Source organism: Myxine glutinosa, chromosome 7 (genome assembly GCF_964187855.1).
Source record: "Myxine glutinosa chromosome 7, kmMyxGlut1.1, whole genome shotgun sequence".
NCBI lineage: Eukaryota > Metazoa > Chordata > Myxini > Myxiniformes > Myxinidae > Myxine > Myxine glutinosa.
In genome coordinates this window covers 174,644,510-174,670,553 of record NC_136267.1, presented here as the reverse complement: position 1 = coordinate 174,670,553, position 26,044 = coordinate 174,644,510, and the positions used below count along the sequence as shown (strand labels likewise).

At 42.4% G+C, this 26,044-nt stretch overlaps 1 protein-coding gene across 1 annotated transcript in view; it reads right to left on the bottom strand.

Annotated features, from left to right (window-relative positions):
* Positions 1–26,044, bottom strand: part of LOC137431849 (electroneutral sodium bicarbonate exchanger 1) — a 211,964-nt gene that overhangs the window by 118,609 nt on the left and 67,311 nt on the right. Inside the window, exons 5-6 of the mRNA XM_078782766.1 lie at positions 19,931–20,091; positions 2,256–2,444 (exon numbers count right to left, since the gene is read on the bottom strand). Coding sequence (XP_078638892.1) covers positions 2,256–2,444; positions 19,931–20,091 — 350 coding nt within the window. The remainder of the gene's footprint in view (positions 1–2,255; positions 2,445–19,930; positions 20,092–26,044) is intronic.

The window sequence follows — 26,044 nt, the reverse complement described above, 5'->3', positions numbered from 1 at the left end:
GAGCCGATGCTCCAACCATTACACCACCACATCTGGTCAAGATATATGCATTTCATAAATGAACAATTTCAAGGTCAATTCTGATCCATGCCTGGAAGAAGCACCACGGATGGCCTTTTTACCTACACCACCAAAGGTGGATGGAGGTTATGTTTTCACCCCTGTCTGTTTTTTTGTTTGTCCATTTGTTTGTCCGTTTGTTTGTGAACAAGATATCTCAAAAAGTTATGGACGGATTCGAACAAAATTTGGCAGAGAGGTAGCGTATGTGACAAGGATGAAATGTTTAGATTTTGGTGAAGATCTGAATCCGGATCCGGCTACAAGAATTTTTTAAGTGATTCTTCACCATTGGGAGATAGGGACAAAAACTATACATAGCAGGATATCTCAAAATGTTATGGACGGATTTGGACGAAACTTGGTGGAGAGGTTGTGTGTGTGACAAGGAAGAATCGATTCAATATTGGTGAAGATCCGGATCCGGATCCGGCTAGTATAATGTTTAAGTCATTCTTCACCATTGAGTGGTACGGCCAACCAGGTGGAGGTATGCTCTCTACTGAGTGCCGTTCTAGTTGTTTTGTGAGATTGTGATAGTTTTGAAATGAAAGATGAATTGCACCAGAAAGAACAGCCAGAAAGAAACGGCAAAAGAAACACCAAATATATCCGAGTACAGGAAGAAACTAACCATGTAATTTACATAGCAATATGGCATAAACAAATTGAACTTAAACAATTAAAAGTCAACCGTATGGATTATTATATTGTATACACTACATCGTGAGGATTGAAATAAACCAGCAAAGTGATTACTCAATCAAAATTCACCTGTGAAAATAACTATGAGTCTAAAAGGAGAAATGAGGGGATGGTATGGTTAGGGGAAGTGCTGGGGTGGCGAGGTATGGGGTAGAGGAAGTGTGGAGAGGAAGGGGGTAGAGGAGAAGTGGAGAGGTAGGGGGGAGAGGAGGGGTGGAGAGGTAGGGGGAGAGAGGAGGGGTGGTGAGGTAAGGGGTAGGGGAGTGTGGAGAGGAAGGGGGTAGAGGAGAAGTGGAGAGGTAGGGGGGAGAGGAGGGGTGGAGAGGTAGGGGGAGAGAGGAGGGGTGGTGAGGTAGGGAGAGAGAGGAGGGGTGGTGAGGTAAGGTGCAGGGGAGGGTTGGAGAGGTACGGGGGAGAGGAGGGGTGGAGAGGTAGGGGGAGAGAGGAGGGGTGGTGAGGTAAGGGGTAGGGGAAGTGTGGAGAGGAAGGGGGTAGAGTAGAAGTGGAGAGGTAGGGGGGAGAGGAGGGGTGGAGAGGTAGGGGGAGAGAGGAGGGGTGGTGAGGTAGGGGGAGAGAGGAGGGGTGGTGAGGTAAGGTGTAGGAGAGGGTTGGAGAGGTAGGGGGGAGAATAGGGGCGGAGAGGTTGGGGGAGAGGAGGGTTTGAGAGGTAGGGGGGAGAGGAAGGGAAAGAGAGAGAGGAGGTGAGGGAGAGACATCGTACCATGAGAAAATGGTGAAGAAATACACATATGTAAGAAATGGAACACAATGGGTATCTTAAACGTGATACTATACAGTGTTTATTAAAGCAATGTAAGCAATCGGTGGATGAGCCGAATATTTGGTGAAATTTGTGGACCGACCAATCACAGAACCATACGCATGCAGGATGTAATGGTTTCTCCTGTGAGTGAAACCGCAACCATTCTTGCACTCCATGTCTCCAATAAAATGTGTCTGGTGCAATGTGGAGTGAAGGCTAAAGTGCAGACATCATCCCAAAGTCGCTCAGGGCCTGTGTTTAAGGTATGTCTTGCAATGGAAGATTGTTCTGGATGGCCAAGTCAGATGGCCCACTTAAGCTCATTGCTTTGAACACCCAGGGAGTTTTGTGTTTCATCAATGTATTCCCTTACATATTCTGATTTTAAAACTTCCAACATTATTGGCATCACCCACGATGAGGCCGGAGTACAATGGCAGATGTTACTGTCAAATCACAAACAGGTTGGTGGCCTCTGTTTTTTTTTTGTTTTTTTTTACTGCCTCTACTCCAGTCCAGTTCCCTTTTGTCAGTGACTCCTTTAAAGACCTCTGATTGCGAGGCCTGCTCAATTCTTGTAAGCAATTAAAATTTCTGTCAAACACAGACTTTGTAAATTTACAAGAAGCGCTTGGTCGTGTTCTGTATACACTGCATTGGCATTATATTGTAGAACAGTAGAGGTTTATGGAACTTCGGCATGGCTGAGACGAGACCAAGTACATACCGGGTTTGTCGGGAAGATGAGGATCAGAGTGCTTGCGACCTATTTCTGCAAAAGAACGGACTATCGGGAGCCGCTCAGTGAGAGTCCTTTCAGTCTGGTGCCGATGCTTACGAAGCAAGGTCTCACGAGCCAGTTCTCGAGCAGAGGCCTCCAACTTCCCAGTAGCAACCTGCTGCTCTAAAACAAAGTCTGGAATACGTTGGGGATTGGAAAGTCAGAAGCATCGGGATTGAGTCAGAGAGTTATGTCAAATAATAATTGAGAAGAAATCAGGAAGGGGTAATTGAGGAAAAAGACATGCAGAGGCATAATATAAGTATGAATAGTCTAATGTATACAGTGAAACAAATTGGTGGCTTACCAAAATTAAACTGTGGAATAAAATACGTTTTGGCCATTGGAGTATGAAGTTCTCCACAAACAATGCTCAAGACTTCAACAAACTCATCAAAGGTAAAAACAACAACTACACCTCTATGGTTAATGGAAGGCAACATTTTCCTATTCCCAAAATCACAGCAAACAGAACAGCCAAACAAGTTCGACTCAAACCAAGCTGACCAATAGCGTACAAACATCAAACTGGAATCACTGTGTAAGAAACACTCTCACTTAAATTAAAAATAATGCTTGAAGAAAAAGGATGCCGAGTCTAAAGAATCACTAGTCAATAAAGTTATCCAAGACAACTCCAAAAAAGGAAATATCATACTGCCAACAACAACGTTAATCGACTAAAAAAAGGCATTAAATAGTGTCCTGCACTCATGGATCGCACACTGCGTATAACGGTATAAAGTCAACCCGAAAGTACCAGAATTATGGAAGTCCAAAATGGAGCGCAAACTTTGATACCACATCAGGAAGAAGACACAATTCTAATCTCAGATATTAAAATAGAGACATCCTCCAAGGAGACAGTTCTTATTTTCCCGTTTTGCTTAGCTTTGGAACCTCTTAGGAACAACAAACAAGGACATAGTCATAATGTGGCATTAAACGGTAAATGCAAACAAACAAACAAGAAATATGTCGTGCATAGCACGATACTTGCGAAATCCCTAAAATAAGTTGTTGGCCTATGATGACCTCAAAAATACTTGGTGGTTGAATTTAGTGTCCAGATGTGCAAATCCTCTTTAAATTTCAAGTCAATCGGATGAAAATTAAGGATTTTAGAAATTTGGCCTATGTTGACCTTTTGGCTGACTTTGACCTCAAAAATACTTGGTGGTTGAATTTAGTGCCCAGATGTGCAAATCCTCTTTAAATTTCAAGTCAATCGAATGAAAATTGAGGATTTTAGAAATTTGAAAAGGTTGTTGACCTTTGGCCTATGTTGACCTTTTGGCCGATCCTGATCTCAAAAATAGTTGGTGGTTGAATTAAGTTCGCTGATATGAAAATCATATTGAAATTTCAAGTCAATCGGGTGAAAATTGAGGATTTTAGGAATTTAAAAAAAAAAGGTTGACCTTTGGCCTATGTCGACCTTTTGGCCTATCCTGATCTCAAAAATAATTGGTGGTTGAATTCAGTTAGCTGATATGAAAATCCTATTGAAATTTCAAGTCAATCGGATGAAAATTGAGGATTTTAGGAATTTGAAAAAAGTGGTTGACCTTTGGTCTAAGTCGACCTTTTGACATTAAAAATATGTAGGATTTTGTCGGACCACGAACTCTACTATTTGGTGAAGTTTCGTGAAGATCGGTTTAAAATTGTGACCTGTAGGCAAGTATAAGTGAGCAGACAGACAAATACACAAACAAACAAACAAACAAACACACAAGAGTGATCAACAAAGTTGTCCAAAATTTTTTTTTTTACCAAGTAACAAACAAACAGAATAACAAACGCAACCGACCAATATACTTGAAAAATCTTCGATTTTGCAAGCAATGAATGACTGAGATAAAGGACAAAACACAAATGGCTTTAAGAAGACGGGAATGTCGAGCTGATTTGGGAGAGGAATGTTCGTTTCTGGCTGGCTAACCTAATCAGATGAATTATACAGAGGAAAGGCAAAACATATATATATATATACACAACTTCCACATAACACCTGGTGGAGAGTTGTAAAAACATGTCCAAGAAAAAAGCCGACATAGCAATCACGTGTGTCCTGACCATTCCCTCTGGCTTAAACAGTCAAAAAAAGACACTTCAACAATATATAACATGTGAGAAGTAAAATAAATCAGCTCTGATGAAATGGATACTCACCAATTGTCTTCAACATTACAGATCAAACAATAATTATCAAGTAGCCGGAGATTAACAATGAAGCCAAGAGATCATTGAAAATGAAGATAGTCTAACTCGGTCCAGTTATCAGCAGAGCGATTGTTGGAATAGAAAATATAATTTGACACGAATGTGTCGATGGATATTCCAATTCCTGCGTTGGTTGTTACATTTGATCTTGATTAAATGTCTTGTTAAAAAAATTTTTAAGTCTCATGAGAGAGAGAGAGAAGGAGTGCGAGGAAGAAAGAGAGAAGAGTAGAAGAGACAACGCCAGATGTTTCTAACTCGAGTTATCGTCCGAGTGATCTTCAACGGGTGAATACCTTTGACATTTGACCTGTTCAACCCAAAGTTGAATCAGTTCATCCTATTACAGCAAGTTTGGTTGAAATCTTTGGTGGTCACAAGTTATCATGGTAACAAAATGATCTTCAATTAAAGGGTACATGACCTTAGACCTTTTGAAACCAACATCGAATCGGTGAATCTTTGTATTACAATCTCTACTTCTACCATGTTTGATTCAAATGGATTCATGGGTTCACAAGTTATCATGGTAACAAAATGATCTTCAATTAAAGGGTACATGACCTTAGACCTTTTGAAACCAACATCGAATCGGTGAATCTTTGTATTACAATCTCTACTTCGACCATGTTTGATTTAAATGCATTCATGGGTTCACAAGTTATCATGGTAACAAAATGATCTTCAATTAAAGGGTACATGACCTTAGACCTTTTGAAACCAACATCGAATCGGTGAATCTTTGTATTACAATCTCTACTTCTACCATGTTTGATTGAAATGCATTCATGGGTTCACAAGTTATCATGGTAACAAAATGATCTTCAATTAAAGGGTACATGACCTTAGACCTTTTGAAACCAACATCGAATCGGTGAATCTTTGTATTGCAATCTCTACTTCTACCATGTTTGATTGAAATGCATTCATGGGTTCACAAGTTATCATGGTAACAAAATGATCTTCAATTAAAGGGTACATGACCTTAGACCTTTTGAAACCAACATCGAATCGGTGAATCTTTGTATTGCAATCTCTACTTCTACCATGTTTGATTGAAATGCATTCATGGGTTCACAAGTTATCATGGTAACAAAATGATCTTCAATTAAAGGGTACATGACCTTAGACCTTTTGAAACCAACATCGAATCGGTGAATCTTTGTATTGCAATCTCTACTTCTACCATGTTTGATTGAAATGCATTCATGGGTTCACAAGTTATCATGGTAACAAAATGATCTTCAATTAAAGGGTACATGACCTTAGACCTTTTGAAACCAACATCGAATCGGTGAATCTTTGTATTGCAATCTCTACTTCGACCATGTTTGATTTAAATGCATTCATGGGTTCACAAGTTATCATGGTAACAAAATGATCTTCAATTAAAGGGTACATGACCTTAGACCTTTTAAAACCAACATCGAATCGGTGAATCTTTGTATTACAATCTCTACTTCTACCATGTTTGATTTAAATGCATTCATCGGTTCACAAGTTATCATGGTAACAAAATGATCTTCAATTAAAGGGTACATGACCTTAGACCTTTTGAAACCAACATCGAATCGGTGAATCCTTGTATTACAATCTCTACTTCTACCATGTTTGATTGAAATGCATTCATGGGTTCACAAGTTATCATGGTAACAAAATGATCTTCAATTAAAGGGTACATGACCTTAGACCTTTTGAAACCAACATCGAATCGGTGAATCTTTGTATTGCAATCTCTACTTCTACCATGTTTGATTTAAATGCATTCATCGGTTCACAAGTTATCATGGTAACAAAATGATCTTCAATTAAAGGGTACATGACCTGAGACCTTTTGAAACCAACATCGAATCGGTGAATCTTTGTATTGCAATCTCTACTTCGACCATGTTTGATTGAAATGCATTCATCGGTTCACAAGTTATCATGGTAACAAAATGATCTTCAATTAAAGGGTACATGACCTTAGACCTTTTGAAACCAACATCGAATCGGTGAATCTTTGTATTGCAATCTCTACTTCTACCATGTTTGATTGAAATGCATTCATGGGTTCACAAGTTATCATGGTAACAAAATGATCTTCAATTAAAGGGTACATGACCTTAGACCTTTTGAAACCAACATCGAATCGGTGAATCTTTGTATTACAATCTCTACTTCTACCATGTTTGATTTAAATGCATTCATCGGTTCACAAGTTATCATGGTAACAAAATGATCTTCAATTAAAGGGTACATGACCTTAGACCTTTTGAAACCAACATCGAATCGGTGAATCTTTGTATTACAATCTCTACTTCTACCATGTTTGATTGAAATGCATTCATCGGTTCACAAGTTATCATGGTAACAAAATGATCTTCAATTAAAGGGTACATGACCTTAGACCTTTTGAAACCAACATCGAATCGGTGAATCTTTGTATTACAATCTCTACTTCTACCATGTTTGATTTAAATGCATTCATCGGTTCACAAGTTATCATGGTAACAAAATGATCTTCAATTAAAGGGTACATGACCTTAGACCTTTTGAAACCAACATCGAATCGGTGAATCTTTGTATTGCAATCTCTACTTCTACCATGTTTGATTGAAATGCATTCATGGGTTCACAAGTTATCATGGTAACAAAATGATCTTCAATTAAAGGGTACATGACCTTAGACCTTTTGAAACCAACATCGAATCGGTGAATCTTTGTATTCTACGAGGGTCATCCCAAATGTTCTGTCACCCCACCTCCATATTATACATAGTAGCATTGACAAACTTTATTCATATCACAATATTATTCCCCTACCGGTGTACACCGGAGGGGACTATAGGTTTGCACACCGTCCCTCCGTCCGTCAGTCCGTCAGTCTGTCAGTCCGTCAGTCCGTCACGCAAAGAACAGTTTTCCGGACTTTTTTTCTAAACTCTTAATGCTAATGATTTCAAACTTGGCACATGGTTTCCTCATGATAAGTTACAGGTCAAGTTCGAACTTCACGACGTTTCGATCATTTTAAACAAAGTTATGGCACTTTGAACTTTGGGGAATTCTGATAATTCTGATGATCCTTAACTCAGTGCCATTTTAAGTTTTAATTTCCTTTAAAAAAGATTTTCTCTGCAATAATAGGACCGATTGAGATCATATTTTCAGCGTAGGGGAGACTCGGTCTGAAGAATATTTTAATGGTGATTATGACGTCAAAGGTCACGTGGTTCGGCCGCCATATTGTTTTTCGTGAAAACACGAAAACCCCTTTTCCTCTGCAACGGCTGAACAGATCGAGGCCAAACTTTGCAGGCAGAATCGCATGCGCATGACGAACAAAAAAGTCAACGAGCATGACGTCAGGCGTCGCATGGTTTCAGAGTTATGACGTTTTTAAGCATGAACCTTTAAAACCGAGCTCCTCCCTCATTTTTGATCCAATCGAGGGGAAACCTCACAGATCTGTTCAGCATGTCAGTCTACTAAAATGACCTTTTGGAATTTGCGATAGGGCACGTGGTTTGGCAGGATCGTTTATTAAACGAAAATATTTTTCAAATGGATATCTCTTGTTTATTCTAGAGTTCTCCTCAAGCCGCACCGTGCGCCCTCAGCCTCGTCTCGCGAACGTCAAAAGCGCGACACAGCGCGCGCTTTCCGGAGGGGCGGAGCCAAGCCGAGCAACATATATATACACATCGATCATTGATCGTGAACCGGAAATTATAATAAATTACTGATATTTAGCGACTCAAAAGGTTCTTTATCAACAACTTATTTTCTCGTGCTTCTGCTGACCTGTCTGCAAGGTGTATCAATCGAAGTCCCGAGTGCAAATCACAGGTGAGCCCGTCCTGAGGTAATTAGCGATTGGGAACGATTCAGAACCTGTGGGTAAATAACCCTTGGTAATTTTCCCAACCGTTTTCCGGACGACAGACAGCCGGGAGGGGACATGTATTGTAGCGCAATACTCACAATGCTTGTTTACAACTCTTTTCTCTTGGACTACTCAGCACTTACTGGAAGCAGAGGTTGAGGACTTGGGGTTTGGGAGGGGGGGGGGGGTGGATTGATGATTTTGGGTGTGTGAGGTGGGGGAGTTGAGGACTTGAAGTCACATTTTACATTGCGTGGATGTTCCACTGGCACTAAAAGTTCAATATTCTGCTATTTCAATGAGGTACCAAAGCACCATCTCTTATCTTCCCCGATACAAAATCTTGATCTTTTCTACGCCCGCTAATTCACCCCAGATCCACTTTTTTGAAATACCGACTTCTTTCCTGGAAGTCCTTGTAGTATCCTTGTGTTTTATACTTCTCCCACCCCTCCCCACCCCCCCATTCCCATGCCACCCCCATGCAAGCCCTCTCCCTCCCACACATCTCCCAATGTCCCTGCTCTCAAATGTTGTGTCTGTGTGCTTCTCCCTCTCTCCCCATCTTGTCTGCCACTCCCCTAATTTTTTGTTTGATGTGTCGGTTTGATTTTTTTTTGTGTGATCAATGTTAGCTCTTTCACGAGCCTCAACCTTGTATCCAAAAAAAAAAAAAACAAGGTAATAAATAAATATGTAATGATCTATGCGGAAATGCCCGTTTGCTTTTATGAATGGGAGGATGGAGAGTTGGCGTTGGGAGGATAGGGGGGGGGGGGGGGGGAGAGAGAGAGGAGAGGAAAGATGTGACAGATTGGGGATGGGGAGGTTTAGGGTTTTGGAGAGTTGGGGTTGAGGACACTTGACTGGGGGTGGGGAGGTTGAGGAGTTGTGTTGGGGGGGGGGGGGATTGGGGAAGGGGTTCGAAGGTTTGGAGTGGGGAGGGGATTGAAGCCTTAAGTTTGGGAGGGGGAGGTTGAGGACTTGGGTTGGGGGGCGGAGCAGGGGAGGTGGGTGAGGGGTGGGGGGGGGTGGGGTTAGAGAGAGGGTTGATTGATGACTTGGTGTTCCTGAGGGGTGTGAGAGTTGAGAACTTGAAGTCACGCTTTACATTGCGCGGATGTTCCGCAGGTTCCTACTAGTATATTTATTGTTGGAATTAAATAATTACAGAATAACAATAAATTTTCTAGAAAAACAATACAAGGATATCAAAAAAGAATCAGCAATATATAAAGTTGAATAAAGTGAAGCTATGAAATAGTGAACGAAAGAATACGCAAAAAGATCATCATAAAATATACAACATTACAACTTGCACTTTGAAACAAAGAGCAAATGAGATTGCCAATGTTTAGGCCTTGGATGAGCCTTCCGATACCTACTTTTAGAGATAACAACCAAATGGAAAAATAGATACTCCACACCACCAATGACTATTTTTACCTTCTCTCCTGCGGTCTAACTCCCTCTGCTCTCTCAGCCCTCTGACCTTCCCTTTCTCTTCCAGGATGCGCATGTTCTTCCACTAATCCCTCATTGGTTAATCCCCAAAATTCTGTTTTCCATCCAATTACACTCTTTGTCCGTCTTTTCTTTCATTTGTGGAACTGCCCTCTCGAGGTGCTTTGATCACAATCTTCCCGGCAGGGCTTCAAGCAGGCGGTGAGTGCAACACCATCTCATATCATCCTCAAAGCTACACATGACCTTTTCTACCACCACTAACCCGACCACACTCGACCATCTTACGCAGGAAGAATGAGACTGAATGCTTTGTTGACATGTTATTCCGAGGGCCCAACACCCACAGCCATGCATAGAAGGCATCAAATGAAAAATATAGACATAAATAGAAAATCTGTCGAGACAAATCCGTTTATTGACTTATCCAGTGGCTTTACATCATTAGTTACTTTTTTCCTGATGTTCCTTTAGACTGCACAATTATTCGATTTTTTTTAAAGAGCTAAATTAGATATTTTACATTTGCATGCAACATGGTACCAAAACCTCACAACTTAGTGAAATTGGATACATCAATGAACTAGAACGGCACTCAGTAGAGAGCACACCTCCACCTGGTTGGCCATATCACTCAATGGTGAAGAATCACTTAAAAATTTAACCTCGCCGGATCCGGATCCGGAGCTTCACCAAAATTGAATCGATTCTTCCTTGTCACACACATAACCTCTCCACCGAGTATCGTCCAAATCCGTCCATAACTTTTTGAGATATCCTGCTATGTATCGTTTTTGGCCCTATCTCACAATGGTGACGAATCATTTAAACAATTAAATAATTCTTGTATCCGAATCCATATTCATATCTTCACCAAAATCGAATCTATTTGTCCTTGCCAGACACCCAACCGGTCCACCGAGTATCGTCCAAATCCGTCCATAACTTTTTGAGATATCCTGCTATGTATCGTTTTTGGCCCGATCTCCCAATGGTGAAGAATCATTTAAACAATTAAATAATTATTGTATCCGAATCCATATTCAGATCTTCACCAAAATCGAATCTATTTGTCCTTGCCAGACACCCAACCGGTCCACCGAGTATCGTTCAAATCCGTCCATAACTTTTTGAGATATCCTGCTATGTATCGTTTTTGGCCCGATCTCCCAATGGTGACGAATCATTTAAACAATTAAATAATTATTGTATCCGAATCCATATTCAGATCTTCACCAAAATCGAATCTATTTGTCCTTGCCAGACACCCAACCGGTCCACCGAGTATCGTCCAAATCCGTCCATAACTTTTTGGGATATCCTGCTATGTATCGTTTTTGGCTCTATCTCCCAATGGTGAAGAATCACTTCGTAAATTAAATAATTCTCATATCCGAATCCATATTCAGATCTTCACCAGAATCGAATCTATTTGTCCTTGCCAGACACCCAACCGGTCCACCAAGTTTCGTCCAAATCCGTCCATAACTTTTTGGGATATCCTGCTATGTATCGTTTTTGGCTCTATCTCCCAATGGTGAAGAATCATTTAAACAATTAAATAATTCTTGTATCCGAATCCATATTCATATCTTCACCAAAATCGAATCTATTTGTCCTTGCCAGACACCCAACCGGTCCACCGAGTATCGTCCAAATCCGTCCATAACTTTTTGAGATATCCTGCTATGTATCGTTTTTGGCCCGATCTCCCAATGGTGAAGAATCATTTAAACAATTAAATAATTATTGTATCCGAATCCATATTCAGATCTTCACCAAAATCGAATCTATTTGTCCTTGCCAGACACCCAACCGGTCCACCGAGTATCGTTCAAATCCGTCCATAACTTTTTGAGATATCCTGCTATGTATCGTTTTTGGCCCGATCTCCCAATGGTGACGAATCATTTAAACAATTAAATAATTATTGTATCCGAATCCATATTCAGATCTTCACCAAAATCGAATCTATTTGTCCTTGCCAGACACCCAACCGGTCCACCGAGTATCGTCCAAATCCGTCCATAACTTTTTGGGATATCCTGCTATGTATCGTTTTTGGCTCTATCTCCCAATGGTGAAGAATCACTTCGTAAATTAAATAATTCTCATATCCGAATCCATATTCAGATCTTCACCAGAATCGAATCTATTTGTCCTTGCCAGACACCCAACCGGTCCACCAAGTTTCGTCCAAATCCGTCCATAACTTTTTGGGATATCCTGCTATGTATCGTTTTTGGCTCTATCTCCCAATGGTGAAGAATCATTTAAACAATTAAATAATTCTTGTATCCGAATCCATATTCAGATCTTCACCAAAATCGAATCTATTTGTCCTTGCCAGACACCCAACCGGTCCACCAAGTTTCGTCCAAATCCGTCCATAACTTTTTGGGATATCCTGCTATGTATCGTTTTTGGCTCTATCTCCCAATGGTGAAGAATCATTTAAACAATTAAATAATTCTTGTATCCGAATCCATATTCAGATCTTCACCAAAATCGAATCTATTTGTCCTTGCCAGACACCCAACCGGTCCACCAAGTTTCGTCCAAATCCGTCCATAACTTTTTGGGATATCCTGCTATGTATCGTTTTTGGCTCTATCTCCCAATGGTGAAGAATCACTTCGTAAATTAAATAATTCTCATATCCGAATCCATATTCAGATCTTCACCAAAATCGAATATATTTGTCCTTGCCAGACACCCAACCGGTCCACCAAGTTTCGTCCAAATCCGTCCATAACTTTTTGGGATATCCTGCTATGTATCGTTTTTGGCTCTATCTCCCAATGGTGAAGAATCACTTCGTAAATTAAATAATTCTCATATCCGAATCCATATTCAGATCTTCACCAGAATCGAATCGAATCTTACTTGTCACACGCACTACCTGTCCACCAAGTGTCGTACAAATCCGTCCACAACTTTTTGAGATATCCTGCTTTGTATCATTTTTGGCCCTATCTCCCAATGGTGAAGAATCACTTTAAAAATTCTAGTAGCCGGATCCGAATCCGGATCTTTACCAAAATCTAATAACTTCGTCATTGTCACATACGCTACATCTCTGCCAAATGTCGTCCGAATCCGTCCACACATTTTTCATATATCTTGTTCACTAACGGACAGACAGACAAACGACCAGACAGGGGTGAAAACATAACCGACATCCACCTCCGGTGGCGGAGGTAATAATCGTTGCTTCAACACTGGAAACATTCCTATGAGTTTTGAACTCGTGAAAACCCATGTTTTTTTTAAACTCGAGCTATGATGCACTCCTTCCTTTCCTTCTCTTCCACTTATTGTGGTGAAATGCTTGTGCTCTTCATTCAACAACTGATTTGTTTGCTTCCTGGCAGGGATGATCATAGTTAATGAATCTTGGTTTTGCCTCCCAACCCCATGGACCCTTATGCTGCGGAGTGACATTGAGGATAAGCTCTGAATGTCTATAAAATACTCCAATGGCTCAGCATCCCAAATGGTGGATTATAGGAAGATGTTTAGTGGTTCTTTCCCTTGGAGAGACATAACATCAGTTCGCACGTCGAACATAACTGATGTGGTTTTTCTGTAACCAATGGGCAGGGAGAGAGGGAAGGTAAAGAGCGTCTTGAGAGATTTATGCACAGCCTGATGTGAAGGGTGCCCTCGTTTAGAAAGCCAAGGAGGGATAACATTAGCCTCAAAAGAAGAGGTGGGGTTAGCGTTTATTAATTTTTATATATTAGATGCACAAATATCTCACACACACACACACACACCCTTACACACACACCCTTACACACACACCCTTACACACACACCCTTACACACACCCTTACACACACACACACACGAGGTAGATACTTTGAGACCTGGTATGTCTCCGATCCCTGTCCTGAAACCAACCCACGTGTGGAGATAGCAGCCAACAGCAACTTGCACGCACACACATAAACTTACACGCACACACATATATATATATATATATATATATATATATATATATATATATATATATATATATATATATATATATATATACACAGACTTGGCATTTAATATGGAATATTTTTTTTTTCTTGACTTGGGTTTACTTTCTTAACTCAGTCTATCAATCTGGTGAGTTTCTTTTACACTTTGGTGATTTATTTGTTAAAAGAACCATGTCACTGATTGTCTGTCGCAGCAAGAAGTCAACAACAGGATTATATCACAGGTGGCGTGGCAAAATGTACGGACAGGTGCATTTGATGATTGGCTTCACAGTCGGGTATACAAGGGTTGTTGCGTTCTGTATTAGTGGAAAACAACTGCTGCACGTCTCCAAAAGTTATTGCCGCTTCCTCTGGAGATGGTCCGTAAACTCGAAAATGCTGTTTGTTATGGAGTGGTGGCTTTACGAAATTACGGCATGAAACAGCGTGCTGTTGCTCGGCAGTATGGCATCACTCAAGGTCAGGTGACAAAGATCCTGAAACGAAATGCTCAGAGGGGTGTCCCTACTCCAATACAGAGGCCAGGACGTCCCCGCAGAACCACAAGGAGGGATGATCGCCAGTTGCACCGGTCAGTCCGCAATGGCCGTACCAAGTCAGCTAATCGGCTTAGGGCTGAGTGGCAGCAACTGACAAATGTGCCTGTATCCAGAAGGCTATTCAACCAATGACTGGTTCAAGCAGGCTATCGTGCCAGGCGTCCCCTGAGAAAGCCACACCTGACCAGACAACACCGCCAGTGCCGATTGCAGTGGGCCAGAGAGCACCGTCAATGGCAGCCAGGACACTGGAATCACGTGATCTTCAGTGACGAGTCTAGATTTCTGGTCTATCGTCAAGATGGCTGCGTCCGAGTGCGCAGACAAGTGCATGAAGCCTACAACAAAGATTGTATAGTGCCAAAAAGTCCAAGCTGGAGGGGGTGGGGTGACCGTTTGGGCTGCTTTTCATGCAGGGGGCAAAACTGACCTGGTTGTTCTGAATGGAAACCTGAACCAGTTCAAGTACAGGGCCATTCTGGAAGAAACATTGCTTCCATTTGCTCGTGCAGTCTTTCGAGGAAACTTTATCTTCCAAGATGACAATGCACGGCCTCATCGTGCTCACATGATCCAACACTTTCTTGCTGACCGTGGTATAGAGCATATGGAGTGGCCTGCCATGTCCCCGGATATGAATCAGATAGAGAACTTGTGGGCAGAATTAACGCGTCAAATCGACCACTTGGACCAGCAGCCGACCTCTGTGCGTGAATTGCAGCAGGTATTGTCACTGCATGGCAAGCGATTCCTGTCCAAACCTTGGCAAATCTCGTGAACAGCATGCCTCAACATGTACGTGCTCTCCTGAATGCTCGTGGGGGTTACACGAAGTAATGAACTGTAATTTTACTGTCCGTAATTCCCAGTCGTAATTTAACTTTTGTATTTGTTAAAAAATTTTTTTGCTAATCTGCAAAATAAAGAGATACTTCTGGAAAACGTACAGAAGTTTAACACAGTACTGTCCATGAATTGAGTTCGATATCAGTTTACATCACTTTCAAGGATCAATTTATTTGTTTCGAAATGTTAAATGTGGTTTTTGTTTATTTTAAAGGTCACATTAACAAAATCTAGAATAATTTCAATGAACTTTTGGTTCTAAGACATCTTGAACAGTAAGTTCACCCCCACAAAAAAATATTCCATATTAAATGCCAAGTCTATATATATATATATATATATATATATATATATATATATATATATATATATATATATATATATATATATATATTGTTGCGGATATGAGGATTGTGTTTTTTTTATTGTGTTGTATTGTATAGTAAATTGTTGTAAATATCACCCTCTGTAAAATGTAATGATTCCTTGTAAATACCTCCGTTGTGTAAAGGTCAAAGGGCGTCTCGGTAGTTATTCCATGAAACACCACATTGCAGGACCCGATAAAACCCTTGTTCAGTAGCTTATACCTTATTATGTGTCTTAGGGTAAGGCCGTGTCTCCCATTAATTTAAATACTCCATTGCACCAAGTGAAATAAGAGTAGATCCCCTTTCATTTCATTTCAATGGCCAACTGCATTTTGGGCAGTTTTCTTCAACCACTATTGGCCACGAGGCAGGGTTGGGAAAGAAGGGCGTGTCTCCACCTCGTCATAGAGGGGAGTGAGCCAGCCCCGAACAACCAACCGAGCACGAGGGGTTTGGTTTGAGAGGGCGGAGGAAGAGCGTTTGGGGGAGGTTCGCAAAGGTTGAGGGGCGGGGCCTATATAACCCGCCGGGGGGCGTTCCCCAAGGCAGATGCGCTTTTACCAAGACAAGGAGATGAGTCTGAAAAGAGAGGTCCATGACAAGAGCTGAGTCGGTCGTCAGGGGTGGTCAGTGGTTGCGTTGAGTGGTTACGTTGAGTTGTCGGTGGAGAAAGAGTGGTTGGACCAAGAAGGAGAGAGGAGAGAACCCGTCACGCCAGACCCCCCACCAGCGCGTCGGCTCCGACCGTGATCCGACCCGTGATCCGACCCGTGATCCCGCGCACACGACAGGATTGGTGGCATCAGCGGCCGTCAAGGTCCAGCCCGACGTCCCGTGCGGGATCAAGCTCCAGCCAGCTCCGTGCCATCCTCCCCCTCCAGCCACACACCTCCTTCCAGCCAATCCACTCTGTAATTCCCCGTGTGAGTCGTCTTTGTTTGTTCTGTCCTGGGTAGTAACTAAGTCTGTATAAGCTAGTAATTTTCACTGTGTCACCTGCGTCTCATGTCCCCTGTAAATAATCGTGACTGCTCTTTTTGCTTATGTGTGTAAATAATAATAAATCCCGTTACTCTTCTGTACGTCTTCTTCCTCTTTGCATTCGGTCGCTTTAGAGTTTTCCAGATTGAGTAGCTGTGGCGCGATACGGCCAACGTTGGGTAAATCGGGTGAATCGGGGAAGAACAGTTCGGCCGCTGTTATACCTCCACTCGGTAAAAATAACATCCTAATCCGCGGACCGTAACAATATATATTTATATATATATATATATATATATATATATATATATATATATATATATATATATATATATATATATATATACATATATATATATTGTTACAGACGCGGCTTTTAGATGTTATATTGACCGAGCGGTGGTGTATTTAACCGCGTCCGAACAGTTACTCCCCGATTAAAACCCGATTCCACCCGACGTTGACCAGATCGCCCCACAGATATTCAATCGGGAAATCTCTAAAGCGACCGAAAGAGAGTGAAAAAGAAGAAGAAGAAGAATACGGAGGAAGAACAGATTTTATTATACACACACAAGCAATGGATGGAAGAAGCAGTAACACAGCGAATCGTTAACTTACACTATTCATTTTTACTTAGCCCCAAGACAACGAGCAGGACAGGACGTTCACACTTACACAGGGGATAATGCGGGCAGGTAAGGCTTGAGATGGATTGCTTGAGAGGGAGGCAAGGTCGGGAGGCCGCAGTTCGCAATTCCTCGCGGTTTTGGCGGGAAACCCTCCGTCGTGTCTCCACTGCGGTAGACGTCACGCGCTGGTTCGGCACACCTGCTCCTTTTCTTGGGGTGGGGCCGTCTCCCTCCTTTCAGCGCGTCTCTCCAAAGCTGGTTTCCTTGCCGAGTACCTCTCCTCTTTGGCTTGGAGCGTTTCGCATCTCACCGCCTCTTGGTGCAGTCTCTTTGCTCATCTCCCAAGGTCTCTCATAAAGCAGTCCCTTACAGTCGCTTTTATCACCTCGAGCGAAATCAAGCCGCCGACTCCGAGGTTACGCCTACCGGGTCACTCACCGCGGTGTTGATTGGCTGTTAGGGCTGGTTCACTCCTTCCCTCTTATGACGAGGTGGAGACACGCCTTTCTTCCCCAACCCTACCTCGTGGCCAATGGTGGTTTGAAGAAAACCGGCCAAAATGCGGAAGGCAATTGGAAGGGAGGTTTTGGGGAAATTGGAAGGGCCTACGCTTATTTTGTTTGATACAATGCAAAGTCAATCTAGTGGGAAAACACATATTTAGCCTACATGGAATAAGGAAATACACTATTTAAAAGATATATCGTGACCTGCGTGTAAGTTTCATGCAATTAACTAGGACGCCGACTGCGACCATTATTTACATTAACAGGGTGTTACCGTACTTTTGTAACGTTCACATTGTAACGTTTCCACATTCGTTACAATATATATATATATATATTGTTACGGATTCGTCACTTCCGTCATTGTGGTTTTCATCCACTGTAAGCATTTTTGGTTACATGTGCTATTATTGTTATTGTTTAAGTGAAATAGAGATAACTGTTTGCAAAAGGTGAAAAATTCATGTTTTAAAAGAAACCGGAAACCGGATCGAGGGAAGAGGAAGAAGAAGAGGAGGAAGCAAAAAGCGGAGCAAGTGAGGTCGGGAAGAAAAGCCGAGCTGCTTTGAGGTCTCGAGGAGACGTTGGCGAACGGGAGTCACGAGCGAACTTTGGGTTTCCTGGGAAAGGGATTCCTGCGACAGAGTTGTGATCGCTGTGACAGATAAACCTGCATGACAGGTTTTGCGGTTGATTCCGAAGAGAATCATTGTTGGAGTGCAGGTACGCCTCCAGTACGGGCCCGTCGGCCATTTTGCCTCGCTCCCACCATTTCGCATCGCTCCAGCCATTTCACCGCACCCAGCTGTTAGCCTGGTTTGCGTGTGTAACGTGGATTTCGATTGGGAATTTGTGGTTCTCCGTTTGGGAGCCGTTGAACGTTCATGCCCGAAGGCGTGATTTCCCCATCACATTTTGAGGGCACCTTTGCGCCTCTTTGGCAGCGTTGACTATCAGCCGAACTGGATTCTGGTCTCGATACGACATTTTTCTTGCGATCACCGGAGCGTGGATCGACTTTTGCTTGATGCCGGGACAGAGACTTTGGGAATGTTCTTTTCGCTCACTTGGAGCACAGTGAGTTATATTGTAAAAAAACTGATGGTACCATCATAGGAATGATATAATATTTGTTGTACAATTGATTAATATTGTTCTTGTGCTGTTATTCTTGTGTGACCTTAATACAATACTTGTTTTTTGATAACAATTGGTGTGGTTTCACCATTGGTCATTGACACACAGAGTAACACATCTTTCTGCTGTGACTCCTTTCGGGGCTCGGAGGTACAACGTGACCGGGGTTTGGGGAGGAGCACATAACAATATATATATATATATATATATATATATATATATATATATATATATATATATACATGCACACACTCATATATGTATAAACACACACGAAGGTGGGTCCTTTGAGACCTGGGAGAGTTCCGTTCCACCTTCTGAAACCCGCAAATGGAGATAACAACCAACGAGAGACATCATGAGCCAAATGAACCCCGAGCCGTAGCAGAGGCACCCTGATGGCCTCGGGAAGACAACCGGAAGTCGATGCAAGGGCCGCCATCCATGTATGTCCATGGCAGTGCAGCTACCCTGGAATTTTACACCCACTGATAGATGACCCTCTCAATGCATTACCATAGAGTTCGGGATCCTGTAGGCCTACCATCAGATGGCCATGACCTGCAGCATGTTTTTAAGCTGTAACCTTCAGAGTGGTCAGGCTCAGGTTGTCAAACACAGGACTCAATGTACATGTATGTAACGATAAACTAACGCACCTCAAAAACGGAACAACCAGGCCCCTGCACTGAAACAAGACAAATACAGAAGGTTTTTGTCTTCACAGTACAATGTAATGTAGTGTGAAGAGACTCTGTACTTGTAATGAAAACAATGGTTCAGCCCTTAACTGTCATTCCAATGAAGTGTCAACACCAGGGCTGTGTATTAAAATAGTCTGGCCTTCCATGGGAATGTCACATTGGCAGTTCCATCACACATATGCTTGAATGGCCTGTACCTTTAAAAATAAAACCTCATGAGTGTCACTACTTCGGCTCAGTGGTTTCAAGAGGGTCAAACGACATTCCTCCGCACCTTTTCGAGCAACTGTACTCGAAAGAATATTTGGTGAAGCAATAAATGCAGGTGGACTCGGCAATTCGTGCAACATACCCGTGATCTCCTCTATGGAGGAAGCCTTCAGGTCGAGGATCACTGTGCCATTCTTTAGACAACTCCGTAGCTCAAATAGACTGTGTAGAGACAATGTTGCCACATAGGGCTTGCTCCACCGTTCACCACCGTCCTCCACATCCTCCTCAAACTTGAGCCATCTGCACACCACACCATGAACACCTGTTGATTGTTCGCAATCACAGCTGCTACTATCAGGTAGCTTTCAAAGAAGGTCTTTTTGTACATTTACAGTGGGGAATATTCATTGAGATGTAGTATGGTTGCCATTTATCATAAAGGCCTTATATATATATATATATATATATATATATATATATATATATATATATATATATATATATATATATATATATATATATATATATATATATATATATATACATACATATATATATATAATGGTATCTGTAATCTGGTTCTCCAACCTAATGAGCGGACAACATGACGTCATCGCCATGCACGTCCGCCTTGCCTGCAAAGTTCCAGAGGAACCATCTAGCAGTGCGTCATTACGGATTATAAATACAGATACTGTCACGATTACGGATTACGGCGATGACGTCATGTTGTCCGCTCATTAGGTTGGAGAACCAGATTACAGATACCATTATTAGTAACTCCCAACCGCAACCAGGTCGACTCCATATGATGAGTGGATACCAGAGATAACGTCACCGCGTGGCAGGCGGTGCGTATCGCTCCCAGCAAGGTGCAGCAGCAGCTGTATGGGACACCTTGCTGGCGGTTCTCCACTGATGATATGAAGGTCGCATAGTGACATATATATATATATATATATATATATATATATATATATATATATATATATATATATATGGCTATTTCCACAATAAATGGTTATTTATTTTGACGGACCCTACTTTGAAGTGTATTCTTGACTGGATATGTTGGTCAAAGAATGTGAGCTAAATTCTGTTTGAGAGCACATGTAATAAAGTTATAATGGAAATAAAATCATCGCCGAGTAGTGCCTCGTTTCATTTGTGTGGGAGTGTATTGTATGATAGAGTGTGATACAGAAAGCACTTTTTGTGTACTGTTGTATTGTACATCATGTTCATGTCTCTCGGGTTGGCCCTGTTTGAAATCTGGGTGATAATTATTTTAGTTATTGTTGAACACTACGGTCAGTTCTTCAATTCAGTTAGAGTTCAATCTATTTCTGTTTCATAGTTTTTTTTGGAGAGACCGCAAAACTCACATAATTGCTTACCCATGTAACACATTGGACAGATCGTAGTGCCGAGATTTCCATGGAACTAGCGATTGTTTTGTGATGCTGGTAGTGGGTAAGCGAGGTCTGCTAAGAAACCATGTTTCAATGGATTGTGCAGCGGTGCTCACCATGCTTACCGATTTGGGAATGACATGATATTACCCAAGTAACAATTTGATGGACAACACACTTACGAATTAGTAACATTTTATTCATTAATATTTACAAAGTAGGCCTTATTTGACATTTGTGAACGGAAGGTATAAGCACCCCTGCATATTTTGTTGCAAGCATAAAATGTGTACATCTTCCGACTATTTTACAACTCTGCTGTCTTACTCACGCAATATTTTGACGGACATGCGTTACGTGGGTAATGAAGTTTTGCGGTCTCTCCGAAAAAGAATTATGAAACAGAAATAGATTGAACTCTAACTGAATTGAAGAACTGACCGTAGTGTTCAACAATAACTAAAATAATTATCACCCAGATTTCAAACAGGGCCAACCTGCGAGACATGAACATGATGTACAATACAACAGTCCACAAAAAGTGCTTTCTGTATCACACTCTTTCATACAATACACTCCCACACAAATGAAACGAGGCACTACTCGGCGATGATTTTATTTCCATTATAACTTTTTACATGTGCTCTCAAACAGAATTTAGCTCACATTCTTTGACCAACATATCCAGTCAAGAATACACTTCAAAGTAGGGTCCGTCAAAATGACCATTTATTGTGGAAATAGCAATATATATATATATATATATATATATATATATACATATTCTTACACACACACACACACACACACACACACACACACACACACACACACACACACACACACACACACACACACACACACAGGCTTCCGATAGTATTCACACCCATTGACATTTTTCACATTTTGTTGTTAAAGCCTGAATTTAAAATGCATTAAATTGAGATTGTTTTTGTCACTGATCTACACATAATATCCCATTGATAATGTCAAAGTGGAATTTTTTTTATTTTTTATTTTACAAAATAATTAAACATGAAAAGCTGAAATGTTGAGTCAATAAGTATTCAACCCCTTTGCTATGACACTCCAAATTGAGCTCAGGTGCATCCAATTTCCTTTGATCATCATTGAGATGTCTCTACAACTTGATTGGAGTCCAACTGTGGCCATTTCAATTGATTGGACATGCTTTGGACAGAAACACACCTTTCTGTATAAGGTTCCACAGTTCCAGTGCATGTCAGGGCAGAAACTCTACCATTGTCCAACGAACTGTCCGCAGCAAGCCACGAGCTTGGCCAGCACGGGTAGCGTAGGTCGACGCGGTTCGCAACTACAGTCATGTACTTCAGCGTCCACTAGAATGGCACTCGGTAGAGCACATACCTCCACCTGGTTGAGCAGTTTCTGTTTTGTATCCCATTGATAGGGCGGACCTGGATTCGGACCTGAACCAAAATCTAATCAACTTCTTCTTGTCACCGAACCAACTCATCCACCAAGTTTAGTCATAACTCGACCACCAAATTTATTCATAACTAGTCCATAACTTTTTAAATATCATGTTATATTTCGATTTTCACCTGATCAGTCAATGGTGAAGAATCACTTAAAAATTAAATAATCATCATATCCGAATCCATATTCAGATGTTCAACAAAAGCGAATCGATTAGTCCTTGTCACACACACAACCTCTCCAACAAGTTTCGTCCGAATCCGTTCATAGCTTTTTGAGATTTTTTTTTTTTTTTTTTTTTTTGTTTTTTGTATACAACATCGAGGCTCGTGAAAGAGCGAACATTAATCACACAGAAAGACAAACAGACACACAAAACAAATAACATCGGGAGCGGTAGACAAGATGGGGAGAGAGGGGGAAGGACACAAACACAACATTTGAGAGCAGGGACCGAGAGACATGGAGACATCGAGAGAACTGTGGGAGGGAGAGGGCTTTGGGGGGGAGGCATGGGAAGGGGGGGGGGGTGGGAGAGGTATAAAACATATGGACACTGCCAAGACTTCCAGGAAAGAAGTTGGAATTTCAAACAAGGTGGATCTGGGGTGAATTAGTGGGGGTAGAAAAGATCAAGGTTTTGGATGGGGGAAGATAAGAGATGGTGGTGAACAGCTGTTTTGAAGACCTGGAGGGAGGAGTGTGATTGAAGTGAGTGTGGGAGTTTGTTCCAGAGGTGGGAGAAAAGAGGAATGAAAGAGTGAAGGTGAGCAGAGAGCCGAGATTTCGGCAGTTTAACCATCAGAGGGTGGCTGGCAGATATTGTGCGACCTGTAGGAATATTTGGGGGACAGAGCACAGAGAGAGCTGGGGGAGCAAGGCCGGAGAGGAGTCGGTAGAAGACAGAAAGACCACCTACCTGCCTGCGGTGAGTGAGTGAAAGGTCCTCAGAGATAGCTTCATCGCGGGAGATTCCAATGATTCTGAAAGCTTTGGATTCAACAGCGTGAAGCCGAGCCAGGTGTGAGGCAGGAGCACCAGCCCATAGGGGAGAACAGTATTCCATTGAGCTGCGGATGAAAGCCTTGTATGTGGTGAGGATCTCAGGTGTGCCTAGGAAGGACTTCGCACGACGGAGGATGCCCAGTCGGCGACTGGCTTTGGAGGCCAGCTTGGAAATGTGGTTTTTCCAAGAAAGATCATGGCAGATGGTGAGACCCAAAAGCTTGAGCGACAGAACTTCTTGGAGAGGATTGTTGAGAAAGTAGATGGGAGGGTTGTCCAGTCGATCTTTTCGGAGAGACATAGTAAGAGTGTGAGATTTGTCAGGATTGAAAGACATGTTCCACATGTTTGACCAGTCTGTGATTTTGTCCAGGTCTTCAGAGAGTGAGGAGGCTGCAGACTGCCGATCTGAGGGAAGAGGAATGGAGCGGCAGAGAGTGGAGTCATCAGCAAAGAGATACAGAGGATTTTCCAGAGAGTCAGAGAGATCATTGATAAAGACCAGAAAAAGCACAGGGCCCAGCACACTGCCTTGGGGAACTCCAGCCTGAACGGGAAGGGGAGATGAGAGAAATCCATTCAGGGCCACACGTTGACTACGACCAGAGAGGAAGTCCGCAAGCCATGCATGGAGATTTCCATGGATACCATAGGAGGAGAGTTTGGTGAGCAGAGCTGGGTGCCAGACCGTATCGAAGGCACGTGCTATGTCAAGGGAGACAGCTCTGATTTCCTGTTTGGCATTGAGGACCTCCATCCATTGTTGAGACAGCAGAAGCAGCATGTCCAGAGTAGAGTGACCTGGTCTGAAACCAAATTGATGATCAGAGATCAAGCCATTGGAGAAGAGGAAAGATTTCATATCCGAAGCAATTATGGATTCCATGACTTTGCTGATAATTGGGAGCAGGCTGATTGGTCTGTAGTTGCAAGGATCTGTTTTTGCACCTTTTTTGTGTAAAGCGGTAATGTTTGCTGATTTCCAGGATGCTGGCAGATGACCTTGAGCAAAAGATAGGGTGAAAAGAACAGAGAGAGGGTGAGATAGAGCGGCAGAGCAGGATTTTAGGACCCGTGGGCTGATGCCATCTGGTCCAGTTGCAGAATCAGAGTCGAGGTTTGACAAAAACTCCTCCACCTTGTCAGGAGAGAAGGTCACAGAGTCCAGGAGCAGTTTGGTTCGACTGGGAAAGGTGGGAACAGAGAGAGATGGGTTTGGGACTAAGGATTTTGAGGCAAACACAGAGTTGAGGCATTCGGCTTTGTCACGTGCGATGTCAACTGTGTGGCCATTTGAGGTAAGGGAGGGGATGGAGGGGGAACAAACACCAGAAACGGATTTGACCAGACGCCACCAGGATTTGGAGGAAGGAGACAGGTTTGAGAGTTCATTCTTGAGTGAGGAGAGATAGTGCTTCCTGGCACTCCTGAGGGTAGACACACACTTGTTCCGAGCTTGGTGGAAGGAACTGAGATTTCCTTCAGTTGGATTAGCCTTCCAAGAGGCAAAGGCAAGTTGTTTCAGGGCAACTGCCTCACCACAAGATTCAGTGTACCATGGACGGGAGGAAGGGTAAGACAACTGAAGGCGAGATGGGATAAATCTGTGCATGAGAGAGATCAGTTTGCTTTGGAAGAATTCCCAGGAAGAATTGATGTCAGAGGCAGTGGAGATGGGAGACCAATCCAGACGATTGATGGCTGCTTGAAGACCGTCCCAGTCGGCCTGAGTGAAATGCCAGACTCGTCGACGCTGATGAGGCTCTCTGAGAATGGCCAGAGAGATGTCCACTTTGACAAGCACATGATCAGAAGAACCGATTGGAGCAGAAGAAGAGCAGCAGACATTAGCAGGGAAGTTAGTCATAACCAAGTCTCGAAGAGAAGATACTCCATTGGCTGAGATCCGGGTCGGGAAATTGACAGATTGTGTCAATCCCAGTGAGTCACAGAAGTCCTTTGCTGAGGTGCCATGACTGGTGAGAGAGGAACCCACACCCAACCTGGTGGCATGATGACAATTGAAGTCACCACATATGAGGAAGAGAGAGTTGGGATGAGTGGATAGAAGTTGGTCCATGTTGTCAGACAGTGAAATGTAGATGGAGTCATCACTGTTTGGGGGACGGTACAGAACACATATGAACAAAAGGTGGGAGCGGAGAGGAAGCCGTAGCCAGAGGTACTCCTGGGGGTGAGGAGGAGAGAGGGCAGTGCAAGGAGAGTGAGGAAGAGAGTTTTTGATAAAGATAGCCACCCCACCACCAGGCCGAGGCTCAGGTCTATCATACCGGAGGAGGGAGTAACCAGGAAGAGATATTAAGGAATCAGAGACATCTTGAAGGAGGAAAGTCTCTGTTAAGCAGATCAAGTCT